Source organism: Bos taurus, chromosome 1, assembly GCF_002263795.3.
Source record: "Bos taurus isolate L1 Dominette 01449 registration number 42190680 breed Hereford chromosome 1, ARS-UCD2.0, whole genome shotgun sequence".
Taxonomy (NCBI): Eukaryota; Metazoa; Chordata; class Mammalia; order Artiodactyla; family Bovidae; genus Bos; species Bos taurus.
In genome coordinates this window covers 122,405,984-122,431,915 of record NC_037328.1, presented here as the reverse complement: position 1 = coordinate 122,431,915, position 25,932 = coordinate 122,405,984, and the positions used below count along the sequence as shown (strand labels likewise).

The window sequence follows — 25,932 nt, the reverse complement described above, 5'->3', positions numbered from 1 at the left end:
AAATGATGTATAGATATTATAGTACCAGGAGTGGGGGAGAAGATGGGATGGTAGACCGGGGACCCCTAAACCAGAAGCAAACTTCAAAGGAAAAAGAAAAAACTTTACAAAACAAGTTGAGAATGTGGAACTTCATAGCTAAGACTACAGAGGGCAGCACACAGGTTGAGTAATGTGACTGGGTTTTTGCTTCTGCAGAATACTCTAGGTCCAAGCTGCTGGCAGATGACTGTTACTGGTGGGAGGTTGCAGGTGGCCTGAACTAAAAAGTTGCTCTTGACTCTAAGAAAATTAGTCAAACCACCATGCACAGAGTTAGAAGGTATAGCTCTTGGATTGGATGGTTGGTTTAGTTGCTTAGTCATGTCCAACTCTTGCGACCCCATGGACTGTAGCCTGCCAGGCTCCTCTGTCTGTGGGATTTTCCAGGCAAGAATACTGGAGTGGGTTGCCATTTACTTCTCCAGGGGGACTGGAAGAGAGAGGCAACTACAGCCAAAACAAACACCAGGTTGTGGCTAATCAACTGGGTGGAAGAGGGAAAGAACTGAAGGTCTTGAGCTCTAGGCCTTGACACACAGATAAATCTAACAATTGGGCATTCAAACCCAGAGCTCAGGAAAGATAGAAGCTACAGCAAGGATTTGAAAATAATCAGCACTAAGAGATTTGCTCACTTGGGAATGAAGCAGACTACCTAAGAATACAGAGAAAAGAATGTCTCTGACAGATACCTACAGAATACTTAACTAAAACAATACAGGAAGAGGACCATGGGACCCCTGAATTTCACTACACAAAGTGTTAAATATTAAAAATTTATATTAAGGGACTTTCCCTGGTGGTCCAGTGGTTAAGAATCTGCCCGCCAATGCAGGGGACACAGGTTCAATCCCTGGTCTGGGAAGATCTCACATGCCACTGAGCAACTAAACCTGTGTGCCACAAATACTGAGCCTGGGCTCTAGAGCCTGAGAGCCACAAATACTGAGCCTCTGCACTGCAATTATTAAAGCCCACGTGCCTAGAGTCTGTGCTCTGCAACAAGAAAAGCCACTGCAATGAGAAGCTCTAGCACCACAGCTAGAGAGCAGCCCTCACTCGCCACAAGTAGAGAAAGTGCGTGCACAGCAATGAAAACCCAGCACAGCCATAAATAAGAAAATAAATAATATAAGAAAGAGAAAGAGAGAAACTAAAGAAGAATGAGGATTGGCCAGAAAGTTATTAGACAAACCAACAGAGCACGATGGAAGCAAAGGCAAGTATTTCAAATTGAACTAAATGGGATGAACATCAGCAAATGTTATCTTTGGATGAAAGATAAGTGAGAGCTCCTTCGTGTCTACTCCTTAACAAGGATATCACAACACTTTGGCAGGAGCCGTTCCTGGGTGGTGGGAAGAGCAACAGTCTCTAAAGAGTGTGGCTGGGAGGGGAAGGAAAATGTCCTACGTTGCTGGGAAGCAACATAGACTGAGAAGGATGTTACAGTTTGTGTTGGCTGGGTTCATGGGATGAGAACGACTTGACGTCTTTAAAATGTTGATGAGAAGGAGAGGCTAGAGCTGGGAAAACTGTTATCAGACAGAAAAAGGAGTGCACAGCCAAGGTTCTGTAGGAGGGCTGGAATGTGCTGAAAAGCAAGGTGGAAAGTAACTAGAGAAGGGTAATCTACTTTCTCCATTTTTATGGTGGAAAAGCTGCCAATGTGGGCTTTTCCTTGACTGTCTTCCCATGCATATAGCTTTTATTGGAATTCAAGCTTCTCACTCCTCTGAAATAGCAGACCTCATCTCCCATCTCTCTTCCCACAATGCAAATTTATCTAATAATCTCTTTTCTATGTACTTATGGGTAATCCAGGCATCATCTTGGTATCCCAGAACATTGTTTTAAGCACGATATCACTAACCATATGTGTGTATATGTGTGTGTATATAGATGTATGTGTATGTATATATGTGTATGTGTATATATATAATACATATATGTAGGTATATACAAAACAATTCATATTTCCATTTTAACTGGATACCAGGAATACAAATTTCTGTAATACTCATTACAGATTTTTCAGTCAGGAACACTTTCAGCACAATCAATTATATATATTTGAAAAACATATAAAATTTCATTAGAAAAATTATGTCTTTCAACTATTGCTAAGTCACTTAAGTTGTGTCCGACTCTGTGCGACCCCATAGACGGCAGCCCACCAGGCTCCCCCGTCCCTGGGATTCTCCAGGCAAGAACATTGGAGTGGGCTGCCATTTCCTTCTCCAATGCATGAAAGTGAAAAGTGAAAGTGAAGTCGCTTAGTTGTGTCTAACTCTTAGAGATCCCATAACTGCAGCCTACCAGGCTCCTCCATCCATAGGATTTTCCAGGCCCATCATAAATTCAAGAGGAATCTTTCTGGATACACAGTTACATCCCAGTGTTAATAGAGCTGTTAACTTTGACAGTAGTGACTCAAGTGAAAAAAATGAACCCTTATAAACTTCAACATTTATTCAGAAAGGATACTCTGTATTGAGGGAATGTGGTTCACTCTCAAGTAAGCTGTTCCATTAAACACTAAACTGAAATGTGTTACAAATAGAATAGAAAGCTATCAATCTTCTGAGGAAAAAATCATCAGTTTGATTAATCTGAATGAAATCAGATCATATAGTACATAAAGGAATGAAACTAGTAGATTGTTGGCACCAAAATACATTGTGGCAACCTCTGCTGTACAGCAAGGTAACTCAGTTAAACATGAATAGACATTATTTTTTTTAATATTCTTTCCATTATGATTTATCATAGGGTATTGAATATCCCTGTCTATACAGTAGAACCTTGTTATTTATCAAGCCTCTTAAAGATATTAAAGGAGGAAGAGGGGGAGGAAAAGGTGGGAGAGAAGGAAATAGGGGGAGGGGAGGAAGGAAGGGAAGGAGGGAGAGGGGAGGAAGGAAGAGAAGGAGGGAGAGGGGAAGAAGGGGGAAAAGGGGAAGGAGGGGAAGTCATTCTATCAATATATACTTCTCTGTAATCTATCCTCAAGAAATAAAGAAACAGAGAAAGGTCTCCACTGTGACTCACCTTGGTAGGTCCATTTCCATTAATCATCACTGGTAATGTTTCATAAAATACATTTTTAGCTCTGGCTTTGCCATTTTCAAATTTCAAAACAACTTCATCTGGATTTTAAAAAAGACAGATTTTAGTCATTTAAAATGTGTATGTATGTGTTCATATACACATATACACGTACACATCTATCTATACATTTTAGTTTGTTATAAAATTTCTCAGGCATGCTATTCCATGTGCGACACTTTTAGAAACTTTGCCTGCTTCAAGTCAGCAGATATCCAAAATGAAGGACAACACTGACACAGATGCAGGTTCTAAGCACCTAACCTTCTCCAACCTGGTGCTGGCAAACTGAGCTGCTAAGACACGGAGAGGTCTTGGTTGAAAGAAAGCATCTTCACAATACTGTCTCTGTCTTTTGAAAGTGATGTAATCCCAAATGAATTAAATTATTGTCTCAATTTATTCATCTGTAAAATGGGATTCTTGCCTGCTTTACTAGGCTATTATGAAGATAACAATATATGTCTAGCAAGTAGAAAACTGCCAGGCATAAGCTAGGTTTCTACAACTGGCATCATTGATAGTACTTCCAGTTCTTGAATATCAGGCCTAATGCTAATTCCAGGAATACACAACTCAGCACAAGGAGCTGAAACAAGGAGCAGAAACATTTTTTTTGTATTCAAGCTCCTTTCCTCATATTTCCAGAGCACTCTGAACTAAATCCAGAGCACTTCTACTCTAAGAATCTTTTAATTTATGAACTGCCTTAAAGAAGTATATTGAATTGCAATATATTTTTAATTTGTGAGGTATTAATGCATTAATGTACCAATGTATTTTTTAATGTATCAATTAATTAAATTTAATGTATCAATTAATTAAATTTAATGTATTCATGTATTTTTATCTAAATACATGTCTACAAGGAAAACATATACAGGCATGCATACACACATACACCACACTCCACAGTACATGTCTTATTACCAGTTACCTTTAACCTAGATTAAAATAATGTAATACTGCTGAGTAATTCATAATATTAAAAGCTGATACTGAAAACTGATATAACAAAATATAATTAATTTAAAACTATATCTAGAGTCCCCAGTGGTAAATCACTAAAGTTTAAGTTACCTAAGGGCAGAAGTTTATCTTTCTGTACTATTCGTAGGAAAAGATTTTAACAGAATGTATTTATATCAGGCTTAGCTTAACTCCAATATTTTGCTTAATAGTTGCAATACCTACATGTCAACCTTAGTCAGCTCCAAAATGAATATAAAAAAGGATAAACAGTTTACAACACTGGTGTTCATTTGCACACATGAGTAACCCGCTATTTAAGAAGCATACCTACAGCTCCATTTAAGGTCTGGAAAATTTTACATTTGTGATCCAATGTGATGTTAATAGCTTCCTAAAAATAAGAATGGAAAAAAAATATTTAAAATGACAAAAGAAACAGCAAACAACACTCATGTTGATATAGTTTGCTCTTTGGGGGAATATGAAGATCCAAAACACAAATTAGTCCAATAAACTTCTTCAGAAAGATCCATGTTATGTGTTATATTAAGCTATTAAGGTTGGGTATTATTATTATGCAGTATCATCTGCCTGACTCTAAAACAGGTTTATAAGAAGAGAAGCAAAAGGCAAAGGAGAAAGGGAAAGATATACCCAACTGAATGCAGAGTTACAGAGAATAGCAAGGAGAGATAAGAAAGCCTTCTTAAGTAAACAATGCAAAGAAATAAGAAAACAATAGAATAGGAAAGACTAGAGATCTCTTCAAGAAAACTGGAGATACTAAGGCAACAGTTTATGCAAAGACGGGCACAATAAAGGATAGAAATGGTGAGGACCTAATCGAAGCAGAAGATATTAAGAAGTAGCAAGAATACACAGAAGAACCACACAAAAAAGGTCTTAATGATGTGGATAAAAATGATAGTGTGGTCACTCACCTAGAGCCAGACATCCTGGAAAGTGAAGTCAAGTAGGCCTTAGGAAGCATTACTATGAACAAAGCTAGCGGAGGTGGTGGAATCCCAGTTGAGCTATTTAAAATCCTAAAGGATGATTCTGTTAATGTGCTGCACTCGATATGTCTGCAAATCTAGAAAACTCAGCAGTGACTGCAGGACTAGAAAAGGTCAGTTTTCATTCCAATTCTAAAGACAGCCAATGCCAAAGAATGTTCAAACTATTGGACAATTGTGCTTATTTCACATGCTAGCTCATTTCACATGATCAAAATCCTTCAAGCTAGTATTCGTTATGTGAACCGAGAACTTCCAGATGTACAAGCTGGATTTAGAAAAGGCAGAGGAACCAGAAATCAAATTGCCAACATCTATTGGATCAAATATAAAGCAAAGGGATTCCTGAAAAACATTTACTTCTGCTTCATTGACTACACTAAAGCCTTTGACTATTTGGATCACAACAAACTGTGGAATATTCTTAAAAGAGATGGAATACAAGACCACCTTACCTGTCTCCCAAGAAACCTGTATGCAGGTTAAAAAGCAACAGTTAGAACCAGACATGGAACAACAGACTGGTTCTAAATTGGGAAAGGAGGTCATCAAGGCTGTATATTATCACCCTGCTTTTTAACTTATATGCAGAGCACATCATGTAAAATGCCTGGTTGGATGAATCACAAGCTGGAATCAAGATTGCTGAGAGAAATATCAACAACCTCAGCTATGCAGATGATACCAATCTAATGGCAGAAAGTGAAGAGGAACTAAAGAGCTTCTTGATGGTGAAAGAAGAATGAGAAAAGGCTGGCTTAAATCTTAACATTTAAAAACTAAGATCTTGGCATCCAGTCCCATCAATTCATGGCAAATAGATGGGGAAAAATTGCAAACAGTGGCAGATTTTATTTTCTTTGGCTCCAAAATCACTACAGATGGTGATTGCAGCCATGAAATTAAGACACTTGCTCCCTGGAAGACAACGTAATCATAAACATTAATCTACTTTACAACCTTATTCTCAATGGACCAATTTTTCAGCTACATTGCTCTGAAATAATATTCCTAGAATTGTCTTTGCACGCTATTACAGATGGAATGTTTGTTTTCTCTGAAAATTCATACGTTCAAGCCCCAAACTTCACTCTCTATCTCTTATCTCTCTCTCCACCATGTGGAATGCAGCAAGAAGGTGGCTGACATCTACAAGGCAGGAAGAGAGTTCTCCCCAGAATCCAACTATTCTGGCACCCTGATATCAGACTTCTAGCCTCCAGAAGTCTGCGAAAACAATTTCTGTTATTTAAGCCACCCAGTCTATGATATTTTGTTATGGCAAACCAAGCAGACTAAGACACATGTTAACCACATTAAATCTTATGCCTATAGAAAACATAAATAGTATTTACACAACTAAAAATACTACAGACCCAGCAGTGAGATTTCAGAGGAAGCATCCTAAAGTAAAAACAATTAAATAACACTCAGAGCACTTTCACTGTGGAATTACACTCAGAAAGACAGGCATCAAGCTGCAAGGGCTAACATTCATGCCAAGAGTAGGTTTCGCCTCTCAAATGAGAGATCAAGTCCTCAGGCTGGTTGTGTCAGTCACATAAGAGACAGTAAAAAAAAAAAAAAAAAAAAATTAAGAATAAAGTTTCTTAAGAAGTATCTAATGAAAATATTTAGATAGTATTTATCAAAAATACAAAAGCAGACACAGTGCAAACTCACTCTAAAATATACTTAAAAAAAAAAAAAAAACACTTGTTTCCTAGTGACAGTACCCTGAAACACACAACTGAATAAATTTTAGAACTGTATTGATTATACAAAATAAACTTATGGAATATTAACTTATATTAGGTAATTATACTGAAAATAGTATCTATCAAATTAAAGAACTTTGTTTTTAGTTTTCTCCAAAGTTCCATTTAAATCAATCTCAGGAATATTGTCCTTAGGGTTTAAGGCAAGGTGCTCTTGTTCCCAACATTCTTCCTCTTAATAAGAGAATTCAGATTTTAGTAGAACACATGTGCTTGAAATAAAGAACAAAACTCCTCTGTATTTTGTGATACGGTGTGTATGTGGTTTAGTCGCTAAGTCATGTCTGACACTGGCGACCCCATGGCCTGTAGCCCACTAGGCTCCTCTGTCCATGGGATTTCCCAGGCAAGAATATTTGAGTGGGTTGCCATTTCCTTCTCCAGGGATCTTCCTGACTCAGGGATCTAACCTCGGTTTCCTGCATTGCAGGCAGATTCTTTACTGACTGAGCCACCAGGGAACCCTTTCCATATTATATGTAGCCAAATAAATATGTTCTGATCAAAGAAAAGTATAAGAAAGCATTTTGTTAGACTTCCAGATAGGCTCCTTAGAGTTGACACAACTGAGATGGCCCCATATTTATTATTCTGCCTGTAAAATTGCCCAGAATATGGATGCAATGACTGGAGTGCCAGTAGCCACTTGAACCCAGACATTACATTGAAAGTAAGAGCTATTACCTACCCTCTTCAGTGGATCAATGTAAATTTTAGTGTAAAATAACTGATCATCATCATTATCCTGGAGATTCCACTGCTGAACTATACGGTTGATATAAGGAGCATAACCAATAAATCCTGCAATAGAAAAGAGAATGAATAGAGGATTTAGAATTCAAAGAGCAATATTCATGTCTGTGTTAATTTCATAGACCAGTTGCATAGATTTGTGAAGCTATTAGTCCTAATCCATAGTTTAGAATTTCACAGCTCACCATGAGAGAAGTATGAGTTATTGAGTGTCCTTTGTTTCATATATAAATTCAAACAGAAAAAAGTTTTTACTATCAAGTACAAATAAAAGACTCTCTTTGAATAAACACATCCCCAAATTAATTTTTTAATCCATTTATTTTTAATTAAAGGACAACTGTTTTACAATATTGTATTGGTTTCTTCCATACATCAACATGAATCAGCCATAGGTATACATAGGTCCCCTCCCTCTTGAACTTCCCTCCCACCTCCCACTCCATTCAACACCTCTAGGTTGTCACAGAGCCATGGTTTGAGTTCCCTGAGTCATACAGCAAATTCTCACCAGCTATCTATTTTACATATGGTAGTGTATATGTTTCCATGCTACTACAACCCATCCATTCAACTCATCTCCCCAAATTAATTGATACAAGAGAGGGAACTAATGTTTTCAAACACATGTTAGGGAAAAAAAGAGTTACTAGGAAAAAATCAGAATCAGAAGAATTTTCTTTCTTCTGAAATGCTGTTCTTAGATCCTGTGTAAAAGATTCACTGTTTCTGGGGAAAAAAAAAAAATACTACAGTGGTTTTAATGTCAGTGCCAGAGATGCTAACACAATCAAAAGAATGTTGGATTTGTCACTGACTGCAAACATCCCAAAGAAATTTTATATCTAGGACATTTTGGGAATTTTTCCTTCACTGAGCTAGTCATTACTATGTCTGCTAAACCATTTTCTGGCTAGGTTTTGTCATGGTCTGGAAAAAGGAAGTCTAAAATTGGATTTTTTTACCTTGGCCTTAGAGCACAGGCATTCAATATGCCAACAACAGTTGTCTATAAAAGACAAAGACAACCGGATCATTTTTCCCTGTGTTTGAGTCTTCCTCTGAATTTCAGAAATGCAGCCAAATGCTATGTTTCATTGATATGCAATACTTTTTAACAAGGAGCAATTTTACTCCTGAGAATTGAAAAGAAACCTAACTTATTATCCTCAAAATTAAAATGCCCTCATAGTAATAAAAGAATTAAAAGAAATAGGCAGGACTATTATTGTTAACTAGAGAAAACAAGACAAAATGAAAACATGACTAAATCAATCACTGGTGGCTCATTTTTTCCAAATTAGAAAAATCCTAAAACACTGAAAAATATATATTTTTTAACTCTTAAAACCAATCTTCTGTGATAAAAAAGACATGTCTAAGCAGCAACATATGACATTTTGCAATGGATTATATTACTGTTTTTCAAAAATTATGTTTCCTTATCCTTTTTATAAATTACAAATGTCCTTTAAAATGAGAAGGAATTACATTTATTTTCATAGCATTTGATACGTAGTTTATGGTTTACATTTTTCTATTAAACTGCCATATTATTTCAGAAGACTAAAGTTTCTAATATTCCACCATTTTCCTCTTAAGGAAACATGTTTATTCTCCATGATTTTCTTAACTAAATGAAGTACACACAAACAAAACTCATGTCTCTTAAATAACTCTCTATATCATTCATAAATTTACATAAACTTTTATTGAACATACTTAGATTTTCCAGCATTTCTTTAATTATTCTGACTACAGAAGGAATAAGGCTGATGTTCTGATACCCTGTCTGATCACTTTTGGTCTTCCCTGGTGGCTCAGATCATAAAGAATTTGCCTGCAATGCAGGATACCTGGGTTCGATCCCTGAGTCAGGAAGATCTCCTGGAGCCGGTAATGGAAACCCACTCCCGTATTCTTGCCTGGAGAATCCCATGGACAGAGGGGCCTGTGGGCTGCCATCTCTGAGGTCGTACAGAGTCTGGCACAACTGAAGTGACTTAGCAGCAGCAGCAGCAGAACATGACTGAGAGACTTAACACTTTCATTTTTCACGATTACTTTCTCACTTACAAACACATTCTCCTTAATTCAACTTGCTCACAAAGGCACTCGCTAGTTTTGCTGCTTCCAAAGTACTATGCCTCTGTTTGAAATTTAGATTTTTGAGTAAATATTTCACTATCTAGATTTTACATATGTTATGTTTCACTAATCCTGTCATGTTTAGAAAAACTAATAAATACAAAGTAAAACTCATCCCAGAATTCCATAGCTAAGTGGCTTTTAATCTATCTAGGACTTAGGGTAAAAGATAAGCCATGTGTCACTGAGGGTCTGACAGTTGGGAGCAGATGGAGCTCTCATTCTCATTTAAAATTGCCCAGACAGAGAAGTCAAGAGCAGGCAGCCATCTTTGCTGTAAATCTAAGAGGACAATGTGACCAATATGAGAAACCCTCCTAGGTTCGGACTTGAATGTTGAAGTAAAACCCAAAGATGGTAGATAAATTAGGAGAAAAAGAAAATGGTCAGGAGATCCCCAAAACCGTGAACGAAAAATGTATTGAAGAGAAAAAAAGGGAGCTGAAACTTGGCAGTACACACTAAGATTTAAGGTTTCAGAACAGCAAATTTATATGGGCTGATGGAGTTCCAAAGAATCACCATGGAAATGGGTTTCTAAAAGAAAATGCAGGTGAATAGAGCTGTAACTAAGTTACTTGTCCAAAGTTTCATATACAAAAGTAACTGAGTGAAGTCTAGAACCCAGATCTGCTATCTCAAACAGCACTTATTTGAACTGGCCTGAATATAATCGGTTATTTTATGTAATTCACAATAAAATCTGTCTTTCCAGTGTGGCTTGCAATTTCCACCCAGCATTGTTTCTCTGACAAGTTACCTGTCCTATATCCACGTTTTCTGGCCATATTTTTATATTAATCTCAGTCTAAAGAAATAAAATAATATCTAAAGTCAAACTTCATTTTATTTTTTGATGGAAGGGGGAAATTTGATCATTTATTTCTTAATTCATAGTGGTATAGCTAAGGCAATACTTTAAGTTCACCCAGGCAATCAATGTTGAATCTTTTTGACTAGGGATGATTTCAAGACAAATCATTTACTCCGGTATATTTAAAATAAGAAAATAAAAGTGAAAGAAAGCCAAACTGTTAGTCACTCAGTCGTGTCTGACTCTTTGCAACCCCATGGACTATAGCCCACCAGGCTCTTCTGTCCATGGAATTCTCCAGGCAAGAATACTGGAGTGGGTTGCCATGCCCTTCTCCAGAGGATCTTCCTGACCCAGGGATCAAACCTGGATCTCCTGCATTGGCAGGCAGATTCTCTACCATCTGAGCCACGAGGCCATTTGTTTAAAATATAGATAAAGTTAATGCCTATTTGTTAAAGCTACTCAAGTGTAGCTTGCACTTTTTCCTAAGTAAGGGAATTTACTAAACCCATTAACCTAGAGCCAGCAAATTCTTAATGAAATTATAGTCAGAAGACCAGAATCCCTGTAGTTTTTCCTTTAATAACTGAATGCCTATTGGAGAAGTCACTTAAATTAGGGAAACACAGTTTTCTCACTTATAATGTAGAAATAATAACATTTATACATAAATAACATTTACACTAGTAATAACACATTACTAATGTTTTTAGGAGCATCATATGATATAACAGATGAGAAAATGTTTTGTCAACTATAAAACACACTGTGAATTTAAACAGATATAATTTTTCCATAGTAATAAGAAGATAATGGTTGTTTAAAACATGTCTATAGTTACGTATTTTTTTAAAAGGTGGTTTCATCAATATTTTAATCCATGACTCGCATTATATTTTTCTTCCAGTATCTTACTCACCTCCTGAATTCAGGTAGCGTTTCCCAATGTGCACAATGGGATACTTGTCTGCTAGTCTTTTATCTGGCCACAGAATTCCATCAGCTGCAAAGACCACTTTGTGGTTTGACTTTTGAAACTTTTTTAGAACTTCTTCTGGACCACCAGCAAATATAACATTAAAGCTGTTTGATGAGGAGGTGGGGGAAGAAGTTTTAAATACAGTTGTCAAAATTTAGAGATATAAACCAAGAGATGATTTTTCTCTAATAAAAATCAAAATTTAGAATCCAAAATCAGATTAATTCCAACTATTTGCAGAGTAAACCAAACAACTCTCCCTCAACTTAAATTATATGGATTGTATTAAGTTATTAGTATTTATGTTACACTGGTAATAAAGTCCAAATAAAAGCAGCTTTTTTAGTATTAGTCTTAATTTTTTCAATAATCATGTACTCTCCAAAATCAAAATTCCAAAAGTGTTGAAAAGTTAAAAATCAGTAACTTGTTGTATAACATAGTAGAAGTGCTATTACTGACAGAGGCTGCCATTGTAACTGCCTAACGTTTCTTTCTAATTTGTACTCATCTATAATAATTTCCGCAGATGTCATTACCTTTGACAAAATGTTTCCACCTACTAAATGTCATCAATATAAATAAATTTAAATTTGATTCACGATTTAGCCTGAAATCCTAAACTAAATGCATACACACATGTGTATCTTTTTAAAGCTCAATATATTTAAAGATGTTAAAAATTAAATCTATAGTTTCATTGATTTTTCTGAAGATTGTATTACCCACAGTTCATCCATAGAATCACAATGACTTATAATATGAAATGTGACACACACTACCTGTTTCCTCTCTGCAAGAAGTTCTCTATTCTTGCTACAACCACAAATTCTTCTGCATCTTTCTTTAACAAAACCAACGATTTCCAAAGATGATAATTTCATGACTTGCCATCGCAGGTGGCAAACAAGAAGAGTACACAAATGCTCTTTAATTCAGCACCAGGTCTTCCTAATAGCCTATAGTCCCAGTGCACTTCTGTGATACCTGGAGTGGTGCAGAGGCAGGAAGAGGGTGCCAGCAAGGAAGGACTGGGGACGTTGCTGGTTTTATTTTTGGCCACACCCTGGTACATGCAGGATCTTAGTTCCCCCACCAGGAAGCAAACCCATGCCCACTGCAGTGGAAGTGCAGAGTCGTAACCCCTGGACCACCAAAGAAGCCCCTGCTATGATATTTGAACCGGGAAGTAAGGAGGCTGTTCCACACACTTTGCCAGACTTGCTCTTGAGGAGTTTGTTAATATGCTGACATAGTAGTATGTATCAGGCAACATTCAATAACTTTCTGTACATGAATTTGGGCTTTCCCTGTGGATCAGCTGGTAAAGAATCTGTCTGCCAATGCAGGCGATACAGGAGACATGGGTTCAATCTCTGGGTCAGGGAGATTCCCTGGAGAAGGATATGGCAATCCACTCCAGTGAAATGTGAGTAGAATTGGTATGTTCATGCAACCTCCAAGTCCTGGGCTTTAAAAAGGAAGCTGCCTACCCTCTGTTTCCTCTTTCCCTTTCATGGTGAACCAGACTTTACAAGCAAAAATTCCTTGACATACTCTCCCCCACCAGACAGTCCACTTCTGAATCTATTTTTTTTTAAAAAAAAAGATTAAAATGTTGCTAATGTGAAACTAAAGTAGTAAAATTAGTAAATAAAAATTAGGCAATTTTTAAAAATTAGTAAAAGTAAAGTTGAATTCAGAGAGCTACACCATTTTTTTTTTCATTCTAAATTGTCCTGCTGCTAAGTCGCTTCAGTCATGTCCGACTCTGTGTGACCCCATAGACGGCAGCCCACCAAGCTCCCCCGTCCCTGGGATTCTCCAGGCAAGAACACTGGAGTGGGTTGCCATTTCCTTCTCCAATGTATGAAAGTGAAGAGTGAGAGTGAAGTTGCTCAGTCACGTCCTACTCTTCGTGACCCCATGGACAGCAGCCTATCAGGCTCCTCCGCCCCTGGGATTGTCCTAGAGAATTAAATTTTATCATTGCTTTTTGTTACAAAAAAATAACTTTAAAATTAAAACATATCTATCTAGCTACATATATATACATATATACATATACATATATATATATACATATTTGGCATTAAATTTTTTCTTTCTTTTAGCTCAAAGGGTAGAAAAATTTTAATACTGTTAATAATATAATCATAAAGTGATTCAGTTCACACAATCTGAAGTCTAACAGATGGGTTTCTAATTCCAATTCCAGCTCTATCACTTGCCATCTGAGTAACCATAGGAAAGTTAGTAACAAACTCTTTATGCTTCTGTTCCTTTAAGCATAAAATGATGGGGAAAGTAGTGCTTATTTCTCATCAAGATATTGCTACAAAAAATTAAAAATTAATACCATAATAATCTTTCAAAAAAGTTTAAAAAATTAACATTTTTGTTACTATAGGAAAGGGACCTGAAAAATGAGAGGTAGGACAAAAACTTACTTTTAAATTTACACAAGTCTGTAGTTTTAAATAATTTTATTTTTTAGCCAAATACACATTTTAAGATAAATTTTAAATCAGAATAAATTTGTTTTGACTAAAACCTCAAGCCAACTCCCCTCCATGTTTATTTAAAAAACTGAATTAATCTGACTTCACAAAGTATTTATATGAATATATCAAGTTTCTCTTTTTCTTATAAATAAGTACAGCTGATTTCATAAGTATGACCACTTTAGATTTCTGCCTTGTAGGATAACCCTATCTTTTCTATCAGGGGTATTTTCTTCAAGACTACTAGTTGCCGATATAATTTTCTTTTTTAAATACTGAAGATTTAGGAAATAATACTAGCTTTATAAGACCAGTTACCAGGGTAACTAAACCCTGAGAGTAAGGCAAATAAATCAAACCCTCTGAGGCACAGGACCCCATAAATTGTCTGGAGAGATGGATAAAAATAGCTCATTATGTCAGAGAATCATAGATTGGAGACTTGGACCAAACTGATTCAGATATTTTGCAGGTAGCATCATGTATTCAAACTTTCCTGGTAGCTCAAAGGTACAGACTCTGCCTGCCAATGCAGGAAACAGGGGTTTTATCCCTGGGTTGGCAAGATCCCCTAGAGGAGGCCATGGCAACACACTTCAATATTCTTGCCTGGGAAATTCCATGGATGGAGGAGCCTGGAGGGCTACAGTCCATGGAGTTTCAAGAGTTAGACACAACTTAGAAACGAAACAACAACAAAAATCATGTATTTGAAGTAATAAAGGTATAGTTGGCAAATGATTGTTTTGTCTTTGTAACACCAGTGAAGAGCTTAATATCTCCACAGTATATCTCAAACTATTAGCAGAAGTCAACAGCTTGAAATGGAGGAGTTGTGGGCTACTTGTACTCTGATAATTTAAAAATTTTGTAAGTAGGCATTACCTTTATAACTAAAAGCAATTACTGTAGATCAAAATGTAAAAGGCAAAAATTCTCTTCACATAATTCAAGTACGGATTTGACTTTGAATAAAAATTTAAGGTTGCTGGAACTTTCTCATTCCATTCTAGTAGCATTGCTATTTCTGTGTTGAAGTACTTTAGAAAAGTTTTTTTGAACCGATTTAAAACTTTTCAAAGGGCAAGAAAGTTTTTCTACTTAAAATGACTTTAGTCATATCAACCCAAAAGGTCAAACTTTTTAAAAAATGCCCACAACAGTCATAAAAATAATGCTCATAGGAATTTGATACATTTAAATGTGAAGAATAAGATAAAACTTTCCACAGTTCACTGTGGTAAATATTCCTGGGTCCTGCAAAAACCATAAGGTTTTCACCTTATGTGGTCATACTGAGTCCTCTACCAGACACGTCAGTGTTCTATCTCAGACAGGTCATTGAAACTTTTACAAGCGTTCCCTGTTTCTGTGGCACCATCAACCATACAGTCACTCAAGCTGAAAATCCTTTACTCAGCCCTGCCTCTTCCCTTTCCATGGCCTCTCTCATCAAATCTTTCTCCAGAACCCATTGATTCCATCTACTTAATCTATTTAGAATTTAAAGCCTCTCCACTCCCACTAGAAGACACTGGACTAGATTAATTCAAAAATCTTATAAGCCTCCCTATCACCCATCCCCTCTAATAAGGACCATCTGATAAACTCTCCTGAAAACCTTTCTGTGCCAGTCCCTTGACTGGATCAGTCCCTTGATTGGATCAGAACTATGGTCTAAAGTGGGACTCAGCAAATATTTACTATCTAGCCTTTTAGCGAAAATTCCTTAGGCTTTGAGGGCAATATGGTCTCTGCTGGATGACTCAACTCTACCATTGTGGTACAACGCAGCCATAGGCAATTTGTAAATAATTGAGCACACTTGTGCTACAACAAAAGTATTTACAGAAAAGAGCCTGGGCCAGACTGCAGCTTACCAAACCCTGGCCTGTAAAATAAAGTCTAAATGAATCAGACTCACATTAATTTTCTATTAAATAGCCTGTTCTGAAGTCACACTGAATTATTTGATCTGTCTTTCATGTCTTTAATCATGATGTTTCAGCAGCTTAGCACATCTTTTCCCAATCGGATCCAAACCACTCACCCTCATCCAAATCTCACTTCCTCTACAAACCTCTACGTGAGCAGCATAAATGGAAAAGATCATTTCCATCCTCTTAATCCCCACAACTCTTTTCCTCTCTTTTTCCACAGAATGTTTCATTTTCTACTTGTCATGGACAGGAAGACTGGCATGCTGCAGTCCATGGGGGTCGCAAAGAGTCGGACGCGACTGAGCAACTGAACTGAACTGAACTTCATGCCAGCAGTGACTATTTATACTAAACTGCATTGTCTTCCTTCACATGCCAAATACACCAGTTTATTCATCTGTGTATTACTCCCCTAAGTCAGAGAGGAAAACAACAGAAGTGTTTCCTAATCTTATTTATTTGTTTCTCCCCAACCCACACTTTATTCATCATCACTGATATAAATTTAAGCCAAAAGTTATGATTACCCAAACTATTAGCAGCTGGTTTTTAAAAGCTTAAAGTCTAATGAAGCACGCAAGAAGCAATACACCTGATAATTCTCTCTTTAATCATGTCTTCATCTTAAATACATATCTATATTTTTCACAGATAATTGATGCTAAAAACAATACTATAGAACCACTCCCCCCTCATTTTCATAAAGCAGTTGAAAATGTCTACTCAGTTGAACTTGCAGAATAAATTAAAAAATAATCACAAGAGAAATGATTAAATTTATCATAGGAATTTTGAAGGAAGGGGAAGGAATAAACTTGGACAAAGTAGAGACTATTTTAAAAACAATTACTGGAAGGATTTTTTTAATGGTATATAATTTCATTTTCTGAATATAATACTCCTACTGAGGCTGGGATGAGGTAGCAGTCAAATGAGGACACTGCCCAGGTGGAGAGTCATTTTCTCCAGACACTTTCCTGAGAGTAGCCAAGTCCTGAGGTAGCTCCTAGCAGACAGGGCAGCCAAGGAGACACTGTGGCAAGACCTCAAGCTGCTCAAGCTGCTAGCTATCTGTGGGACCACGAGTCGTCATCACTTGGTGCCTCTGCATCAGTCTCTTTACTTGTAAAACAAATGCTTAAATAAAAATCTTCCTCTAATTGTAAATGACAGTTAAATTCATCTCTGCAACATTAGAACTTTCAAATCTGATACATATTTAGTGCACAGTAAGTATGGCAAAGAACCTGCCTACCGACACAGGAGACGTGAGACTCGGGTTTGATCCTTGGGTCAGGAAGATCCCCTGAAGGAAGGATGGCAACCTACTCCAGCATTTTTGCCTGGTGAATCCCATGAACAGAGTAGCCTGGCAGGCTACAGTCCATAGGGTCACACAGAATCAGACATGGCTGAAGTGACAGCACACACACACGTGCACACACACACGTGCACACACAACTAAGTATTCATTGAATCCGTGAAGAAAGCAAGAAGCTTTTTCAATCCCCAGCATTTATTATTATGTACCTATAATATTATTATTATTATGTAGCATTATTATATAATATTACTACATATTATATAAAATATACTATTTACAATAATATATACATATTATTATGTAATATTACATTATTATTACATAATATTAGTATTATTATGTAGCTGTGCCAGAAAACACATACAAATCTATGGCTAGAAAAGCCTTTCCAGAGGGCAAGATTTCTGTCCCAGTCAACCCCTGCCCCACCACCAATCCAGCCATGGCAACTAGCACCATATTTTACATAATAACAGATGCTTAATAATACATATTTACTCAAAATAAAAAGATTCAAGGAGTAGGTAATCTGGTTTGTAGATAATCTGGTTTGGGGAAAATCTGGTTTATGTCTACACACAAAAAGTAGACAAATTAGTACCATTTATCAAGCTATATACAAACAACCAATGCTTTTTTTGTACACAGTCTGGTTCTTCCTTACTCCAACATACCCACTAATACACTCAGTAAACACTAATAAGAATATTTGGACAATTTTTTTTTAAAGTCATTGATTTCCCATGTAATTCCTAATCATATTTCACATCATGGATGAGGCTGAAGGCAATGCAATATGTTTAAGTGACAGCTAAAGATTTTAACCTTTCCTTCAAAAACAAGCAAAAAAATTAAAAAGCCATGTAGAAACTGAAAACTCTGATGTATTTGGCTTTCCTTCATACTAATTTAATGAAATATTGTCCATTGCTAATTACTAGGTTCTTTGTGTCTGCAAACCTAAACTGTCCTCATTGCCAAGAAGAAGTCTATCAAATAAATCTGCCATAATTAGTTAAAATTACAGCCATCAATCTTAAAAAGCTTTGCCTTCAGAAAAATTTTACTCTGTCTTCTGTATAAACTATGTGTATTAGTTAGCTGCTCAGTTCAGTTCAGTTCAGTCACTCAGTTGGGTCCGACTCTTTGTGATCCTATGAATTGCAGCACGTCAGGCCTCCCTGTCCATCACCAACTCCCGGAGTTCACTCAGACTCACGTCCATCGAGTCGGTTATGCCATCCAGCCATCTCATCCTCTGTCGTCCCCTTCTCCTCCTGCCCCCAATCCCTCCCAGTATCAGAGTCTTTTCCAATGAGTCAACTCTTTGCATGAGGTGGCCAAAGTATTGGAGTTTCAGCTTTAGCATCATTCCTTCCAAAGAACTCCCAGGACTGATCTTTAGAATGGACTGGTTGGATCTCCTTGCAGTCCAAGGGACTCTCAAGAGTCTTCTCCAACACCACAGTTCAAAAGCATCAGTTCTTCGGCGCTCAGCTTTCTTCACAGTCCAACTCTCACATCCATACATGACCACTGGAAAAACCATAGCCTTAGCTAAACGGACCTTTGTTGGCAAAGTAATATCTCTGCTTTTGAATATGCTCTCTAGGTTGGTCATAACTTTCCTTCCAAGGAGTGTCTTTTAAATTCATGGCTGTAATCACCATCTGCAGTGATTTTGGAACCCCCAAAAATAAAGTCTGACACTGTTTCCACTGTTTCCCCATCTACTTCCCACCAGATGCCATGATCTTAGTTTTTCTGAATGTTGAGCTTTAAACCAACTTTTTCACTCTCCTGTTTCACTTTCATCAAGAGGCTTTTGAGTTCCTCCTCACTTTCTGCCATAAGGATGGTGTCATCTGCATATCTGAGGTTATTGATATTTCTCCCGGCAATCTTGATTCCAGCTTGTGGTTCTTCCAGCCCAGCGTTTCTCATGATGGACTCTGCATATAAGTTAAATAAGCAGGGTGACAACATACAGCCTTGATGGACTCCTTTTTATATTTGGAACCAGTCTGTTGTTCCATGTCCAGTTCTAACTGTTGCTTCCTGACCTGCATATAGGTTTCTCAAGAGGCAGGTCAGGGTCTGATATTCCCATCTCTTGAAGAATTTTCCACAGTTTATTGTGATCCACACAGTCAAAAGCTTTGGCATAGTCAATAAAGCAGAAATAGATGCTTTTATGGAACTCTCTTGCTTTTTCCATGATCCAGCAGATGTTGGCAATTTGATCTCTGGTTCCTCTGCCTTTTCTAAAACCAGCTTGAACATCTGCATGTTCACAGTTCATGTATTGCTGAAGCCTGGCTTGGAGAATTTTGAGCATTACTTTACTAGCATGTGCGTGTCCAACTCTTTGTGACCCCATGGACTGCAGCCCACCAGGCTCCTCTGTCCCCAGGATTCTCCAGGCAAGAATACTGGAGTGGGTTGCAATTTCCCTCTCCAATAAACTATGTAAGGCAATATAAAATGTAGGCATATTGGTGATGTAGCTTAAATTATGAAAGGTACAACATGGTTATTTCATAGACTAAAATAAGATAGGATCTGGTCACCTATAGAATTTTAATAAATACAAATTATATTTCTTATAACAATGACAAAATCATAAAAACTATGTTCACAAACAGTTAGCAAACTGATACAATAAAAACATAATCTTTCCCAATTTTCTAAAAGTAAATGATTCTAAAGAGATTATGCCAATGTTTGACCACGAAGATAAATTTTTCTTCTAAATTAGGTCGGTTCAGTTTTGTCTGAAGAACTAGTACAATATGAGATCCTTGAGGGTGGCATCTTTGTGTATCTCTTTTTCTATAGTGTTAAGTTCAGTACCTGGGTCAAAGTTTTTGCTCAAGACATGTTCTGAATGCCAAGTGAAAAATCTGCTCACTGATGTCACTTTTTCTAATATTTAATTAGAAGCTAAAAGAAATAAACATTGGTCAATACATGAAAGATCAAAAGCAGCAGCAGCATTTTCACAGTTTCTAACCAACAATCAATTTTTAAAATAATTTCTATCTTTGAAATTTAGAAAGTTTGGATGCTTTCCTGCCCTTATAAGTCATTTAATTTCTTCAAATGAAGAAAAAAAATCTTCACAAATAATTTTAAAGCATCCATAATACTTCTGCCTCTTGAAAAATGCTTCTCCATCTTTTAATTCAATTCACTCTTCAGTTCAGTTCATTTCAGTCGCTCAGTCATATCTGACTCTTTGTGACCCCATAAATCGCAGCACGCCAGGCCTCCCTGTCCATCACCAACTCCCGGAGTTCACTCAGACTCACGTCCATTGAGTCAGTGATGCCATCCAGCCATCTCATCCTCTGTCGTCCCCTTCTCCTCCTGACCCCAATCCCTCCCAGCATCAGAGTCTTTTCCAATGAGTCAACTCTTCACATGAGGTGGCCAAAGGACTGGAGTTTCAGCTTTAGCATCATTCCTTCCAAAGAAATCCCAGGGCTGATCTCCTTCAGAATGGACTGGTTGGATCTCCTTGCAGTCCAAGGGACTCTCAAGAGTCTTCTCCAACACCACAGTTCAAAAGCATCAATTCTTCAGCACTCAGCTTTCTTCACAGTCCAACTTTCACATCCATACATGACCACAGGAAAAACCATAGCCTTGAATAGACGGACCTTTGTTCTCAAAGTAATGTCTCTGCTTTTTAATATGCTATCTAGGTTGGTCATTCTAAATAAATGTGGTTATATTATACATCATTTGAATGCACATTTCTAGCTTTAGTTTTTTTGCAAAAGACTTATTACTTGCTTTTTATTTTATATTTACTTTAGACTAGGGAAATGATGTGAGATGAAAAGCAAATTCAAGTAATTTTCTTATTTGAGTTTAAAATGGGTCAAAAAGCATGAAGACAACTCACAACATAAACAATGCATTTGGCCCAGGAACCACTACTGAATGTATAGTGCAGTGGTGGTTCAAGAAGTTTTGCAAAGGAGATGAGAGCTTCGAAGACAAGGAGTTCAGTGTCAGGCCGTTGGAAGATGACAACGACCAATTGAGAGAATCACTGAAGCTGATCCTCTTAAACTACACAGGAAGTTGCTGAAGAACTCAACATAGACCATTCTATAGTCGTTCCGCATTTGAAGCAAACTGGAAAGGTGAAAAGCTCAATAAGCAATTAAGTGAGTGCCTCATAAGCTGACTAAAAGTAAAAAAAAATCAATGTTTTGAAGTGTTGTTTTCTCTTATTCCAACAAACATCAACAAACCATTTCTTAATCAGATTGTGATGTGGGCTGAATTTTATATTTTGTGGTGGCACTGAATGTAAATGTCATTAATCAGATGTGATTTTTACAGAAAGAATCCCAATATATGAAATATTTAAAAGGCATATTTGGTGGCGGTTATTGGACTCACCAAAATGATTATTTCCTCTCTGAAAATATCTACCCCACGATTTTGGTATATAGCAACTCCTTGGTTCATTGAAGTATTTGCTTAAAGATAGTTAACTTTATGACTTTGAGGTAAGATAAAGGAATTGACTTTGCAGTTTATAAGCTCTTGCTAAATAATGGTAGGAGTAAGGTAGACTGAATTTTTTAAAAACTAGAATGGTAGTTGCATGTTACAATATTTTTCCCTAAAATCTCTATGAGCCTACTTCAAAAGAGCTCATCATACTTTGTCCAGTCTGTTAAAGTCATCAAATCCATTATATATACTGATAGTCGTTCAAATCAAGGGGAGATTGCCAATTTCACAAAGCGTCTTAATTGCAATAAAACACACACACACACACACTGCAGGGTGAAGTAACTTGAAAAAAAAGTTTGTGGTACTTTCTCATATGAAGAGCTTCAGTGTTCATTTTGTTTTAAGAATAACCCAAACCCTTGTTAAATATTTATTTACATCTAAATTAAATATGGTAAATCTTAACTTAGTATATTTATGAACACTGTCTCTAATTTTAAATGTTCATCCAAAAGTCAGTTTAGAATACATATTCGCATGGAAGTGATGTTATAAGATTGCTTTCAAATTAATTCACAAAAGCCTGTCACAATGAACACTAGGGACCATTTTGAGATATGGCAAATGTTCCAGAATCAAGCAGTGACAATAATTCCACAACTCTGTAAATTTAAAAAAAAATATTGAAATTTTCACTTAAAGTGAGCATATGTCAAGGTATATAAATCATATCTCAACAAAGCTATTTTCTTAAAGACTATTTAAACTATTAACTACATAAATCTTGGTATTTTTTTATATAGTAGTGACCTATACTTCCATAAAACTAATTAGTACAGTTAAATTGTCCTTAAAAACTCACATAACAAGTAGTAATTGGTTTGATTTACTAAAATGAGTATATTCTGAACTATAGCCTTAACTGGAGGTAAGGTTAATTAGGAGATTAACAATTCTATTGTAAAATGGTTTTCCTTTTTCAAATAATTTAGAGTCAAATTCATTTCTCCCTGATCTTGGATTACCCACAATTTCAACTGTACTGATCACTTGCCCACAATATTTTTTAAAGGGTACTGTCTTTTAAGGAAAAAATAAATAAAAGAAAAGAGCTCTAAAGTGGTATCAATTGTCCATCCTTCTTATCTTGGTTACTGTCTCATCATCCCTAGGTTTCTCCAGGAAGACAGATATGGTGAGTCATGAAAGAGAAAATGTTACTGCTGCTTCTTTGACTAGAACTTGGGGAGATGGGCATGCATGATTTCAGTTAGCTGGCTCTTTTCACAGAGGCAGTTGTCAAGAAATTTTATCCTCAGTTCACTGATATATCCCAAACATAGTGCCTGACACACACTGGATCTTTCATTAAAAGGCTATTGTTATCTTTTGGTCATACTGGGTCTTAAAGTATCAACTAAATAAATAAAAGCAACCTCAAGCAGTCTTCAGATATCTCACAGTGTCCCTTGTCTTATCAGAACCCAATTGGCCCCTTACTAAACCAGTTTCTTCCAAGCTTAAATCTTAAATGGGAGGGGTAGTCTGATAAAGCAGCAAAGGGTGAGGAAAAGGAGTTCTTCCTAAAATGCAGAAAGAGGTTTGGGAACCCAAAACCACTACTGGCTCATATGTGGTAACTTTTACAAGCAGAATTTGCCTTCAAGTCCAAATCAAAACGTACATGTGGCAAATTCAAGCTGACCAAAATGGCTGGTAATTTTAAACCAAACATACTCAATGTTTAATACAGTTAGTATGAACATCCTGCTCCATTTTCCTAAGGGTTATATATATATATATATATATATATGATTATATATATAATCGATTATATATAAAATAGATTATATATATAATAGATTTTGTAGAAAACTTCTTGGTACACAAGCTAACCATCAATCTCATGTTGCAAGAATAAGTAACTATAAGCAGAACTTTATTTTTTCCTGGGAGACAATAGGGAAATTCTAAAGATGCACATATATGAACCTTTCAAAATTTGTAAGTGTTGATGGCATCAAAACTCCAGTATGTCTATTTTCAATTCAAAATTTCTGCCTTTATTTAAAATTTATATAAAAAGCACTGTTCTTACTTTCATCTGTAATAATTTGTGGTTTTGGACTTTCAAATTGAGGGAAAGATATAGAAACTTCCCTAACTTAAAGAGGAAAATGCAAGGAGATTTAAAATGATAACCAAAAAATAAAAAAGAATGTAGGGAAAATGGTAGAAAAAAAGGTGTCTACCAATACTGCTTCATGACAAACTGACATTATTAAATACCTAAGAAGAAGATAAGGAAACACAGCAGACACTTCACATTTAGTACAAGAAAAGATATTTACATATTAGAAAGATTTTTCTTTCTTATTAAACATTTTTTTTTTAATTTTTCACTTATACCTTATGTGATATATTTCCTCCTGGACAACCAGAACCCACTGAGTTACTCTCTCAATATAAAGGTTCAATATGATCTTTATTCTATCTCAAATCAGGGTTAAGACATGACTTTCACAAAAATTTTAGCCTATACCCTGTCTTCCCATTGGTATTTATGATAACTCATCAAATTTGATCATGTTAATTAAATATGTCAGACCATGGTTTTATAATTATGAATAATATCTACTTTTTAAAACAATGATTCATTGTGAATAAAATAATTCAATATATATTCTGCAAGTGTGAATTTCAACTCTTTTAAAATAATTTAGTACAGACTTAGAAAGCCACATGTTCGGGACTTCACTGACAGTCTGATGGTTAAGAATCCACTGTCCAATACAGGGGACATGGATTAGATCCTTCATCAGAGGACTAAGATCCCACATGCCCCGGGGCAAGTAAGCCCATGAACTGCAAATAAAGAGAAGCCCATGCATTGCAATGAAGAATCTGTGCGCTGCAACTAAGACCTAGCACAGCCAAACATTTTTTTTTTTTAATTTTAAATTAAAAACAACAAAAAAAGTGTCTTCCAAAAGGATGGCACCAATTGACAAAAAAAAAAAAAAGCCACGGGTTGTTTCTCTTACCATTCAGTAAACAAGACAACCAGATCCTCCTGATTGGCATAATGTTCCATGATTTCTTTCATCAATCTCACTTTTTGGCCCCCTCCGATTGTATTAATTCCATCACCACCTCTCCACTCTTCTCCTTGACCAAGGACCTATAAATCAAATCAACATTTTATCCCCGGGCAAAACTCAGGTTATGAAGTGTTATAAACACTGGAAGTCACCAACAGCTTGTACAATATAACATAGCATCACTCTTTAAATGCTACACTCATGATGCTAGACAGAAAAAAACTTGATGCCTAGATCAGGTCATAATTCTTTAATGTTATCCACCCCATAAAATGTCATTCTCAATTTTAACATTTCAAAAGAAGACACTAATCCAAGGAAGTTGGGGATTGGTGAGGGAAGCCACAGAAAGTATTTCTCACATCTTATTTCTCTTTATTCAGACTGGAAAGAAAATGAAGAAACTTTCCAGATTACTTTTCAATCTGGCAGGAAATCTGTCTGATGAACAAGGGGGAGCCCTGGAAGCTCAGTGAATCCTGGATGGGGCCCTTGATCTGTTTCCCTGCTGAAACCAAATCGGTCATCCCAAGAAACACAGAGGGCATCAGGTCAAATGCCATCTTCCCTACCTTAAGAATCTTAAGCTTATGTTTCCCTCAAAAGTTTAATTATTTATCAGTGCAAGAAATCACCTAAGCACAATTACTCAGAGCTAAGCCTACAGTCATCCTGGGTTCTGTTTGCCCAGCCTCAGCAGTTGCCTCCTGAATTGTGTGCCTGCGGATGCACCAGGCTGTGAAGAAGCAGGAAACAAATCTATGAGCCCCTCTGCCACAGACACACCTTGGACCTTAGTTTCATCAAAACAAAGTCTGAAGCTCCTGAAACAAGGATCTGCTAACACAGTGGTCCCCAACCATTTTGGCACCTAAGACCAGTTTCATCGAAAACAATTTTCCCATGGACCGGGGTTGGGGATGGTTTTTATATTGTGATATAGAATAAGATATATAATCTGTATTTACAGCCGC

The 25,932-nt window shown here is 36.6% G+C and overlaps 1 protein-coding gene across 2 annotated transcripts in view; it reads right to left on the bottom strand.

The window, feature by feature from the left end:
* PLOD2 (procollagen-lysine,2-oxoglutarate 5-dioxygenase 2) overlaps nucleotides 1-25,932 on the bottom strand; it is a 121,174-nt gene that overhangs the window by 39,242 nt on the left and 56,000 nt on the right. For both annotated transcript variants that reach the window (NM_001101149.1, XM_005201798.5), the window contains 5 exon segments: nucleotides 3,094-3,191; nucleotides 4,450-4,513; nucleotides 7,605-7,717; nucleotides 11,554-11,717; nucleotides 24,902-25,038. In NM_001101149.1, coding sequence (NP_001094619.1) covers nucleotides 3,094-3,191; nucleotides 4,450-4,513; nucleotides 7,605-7,717; nucleotides 11,554-11,717; nucleotides 24,902-25,038 — 576 coding nt within the window.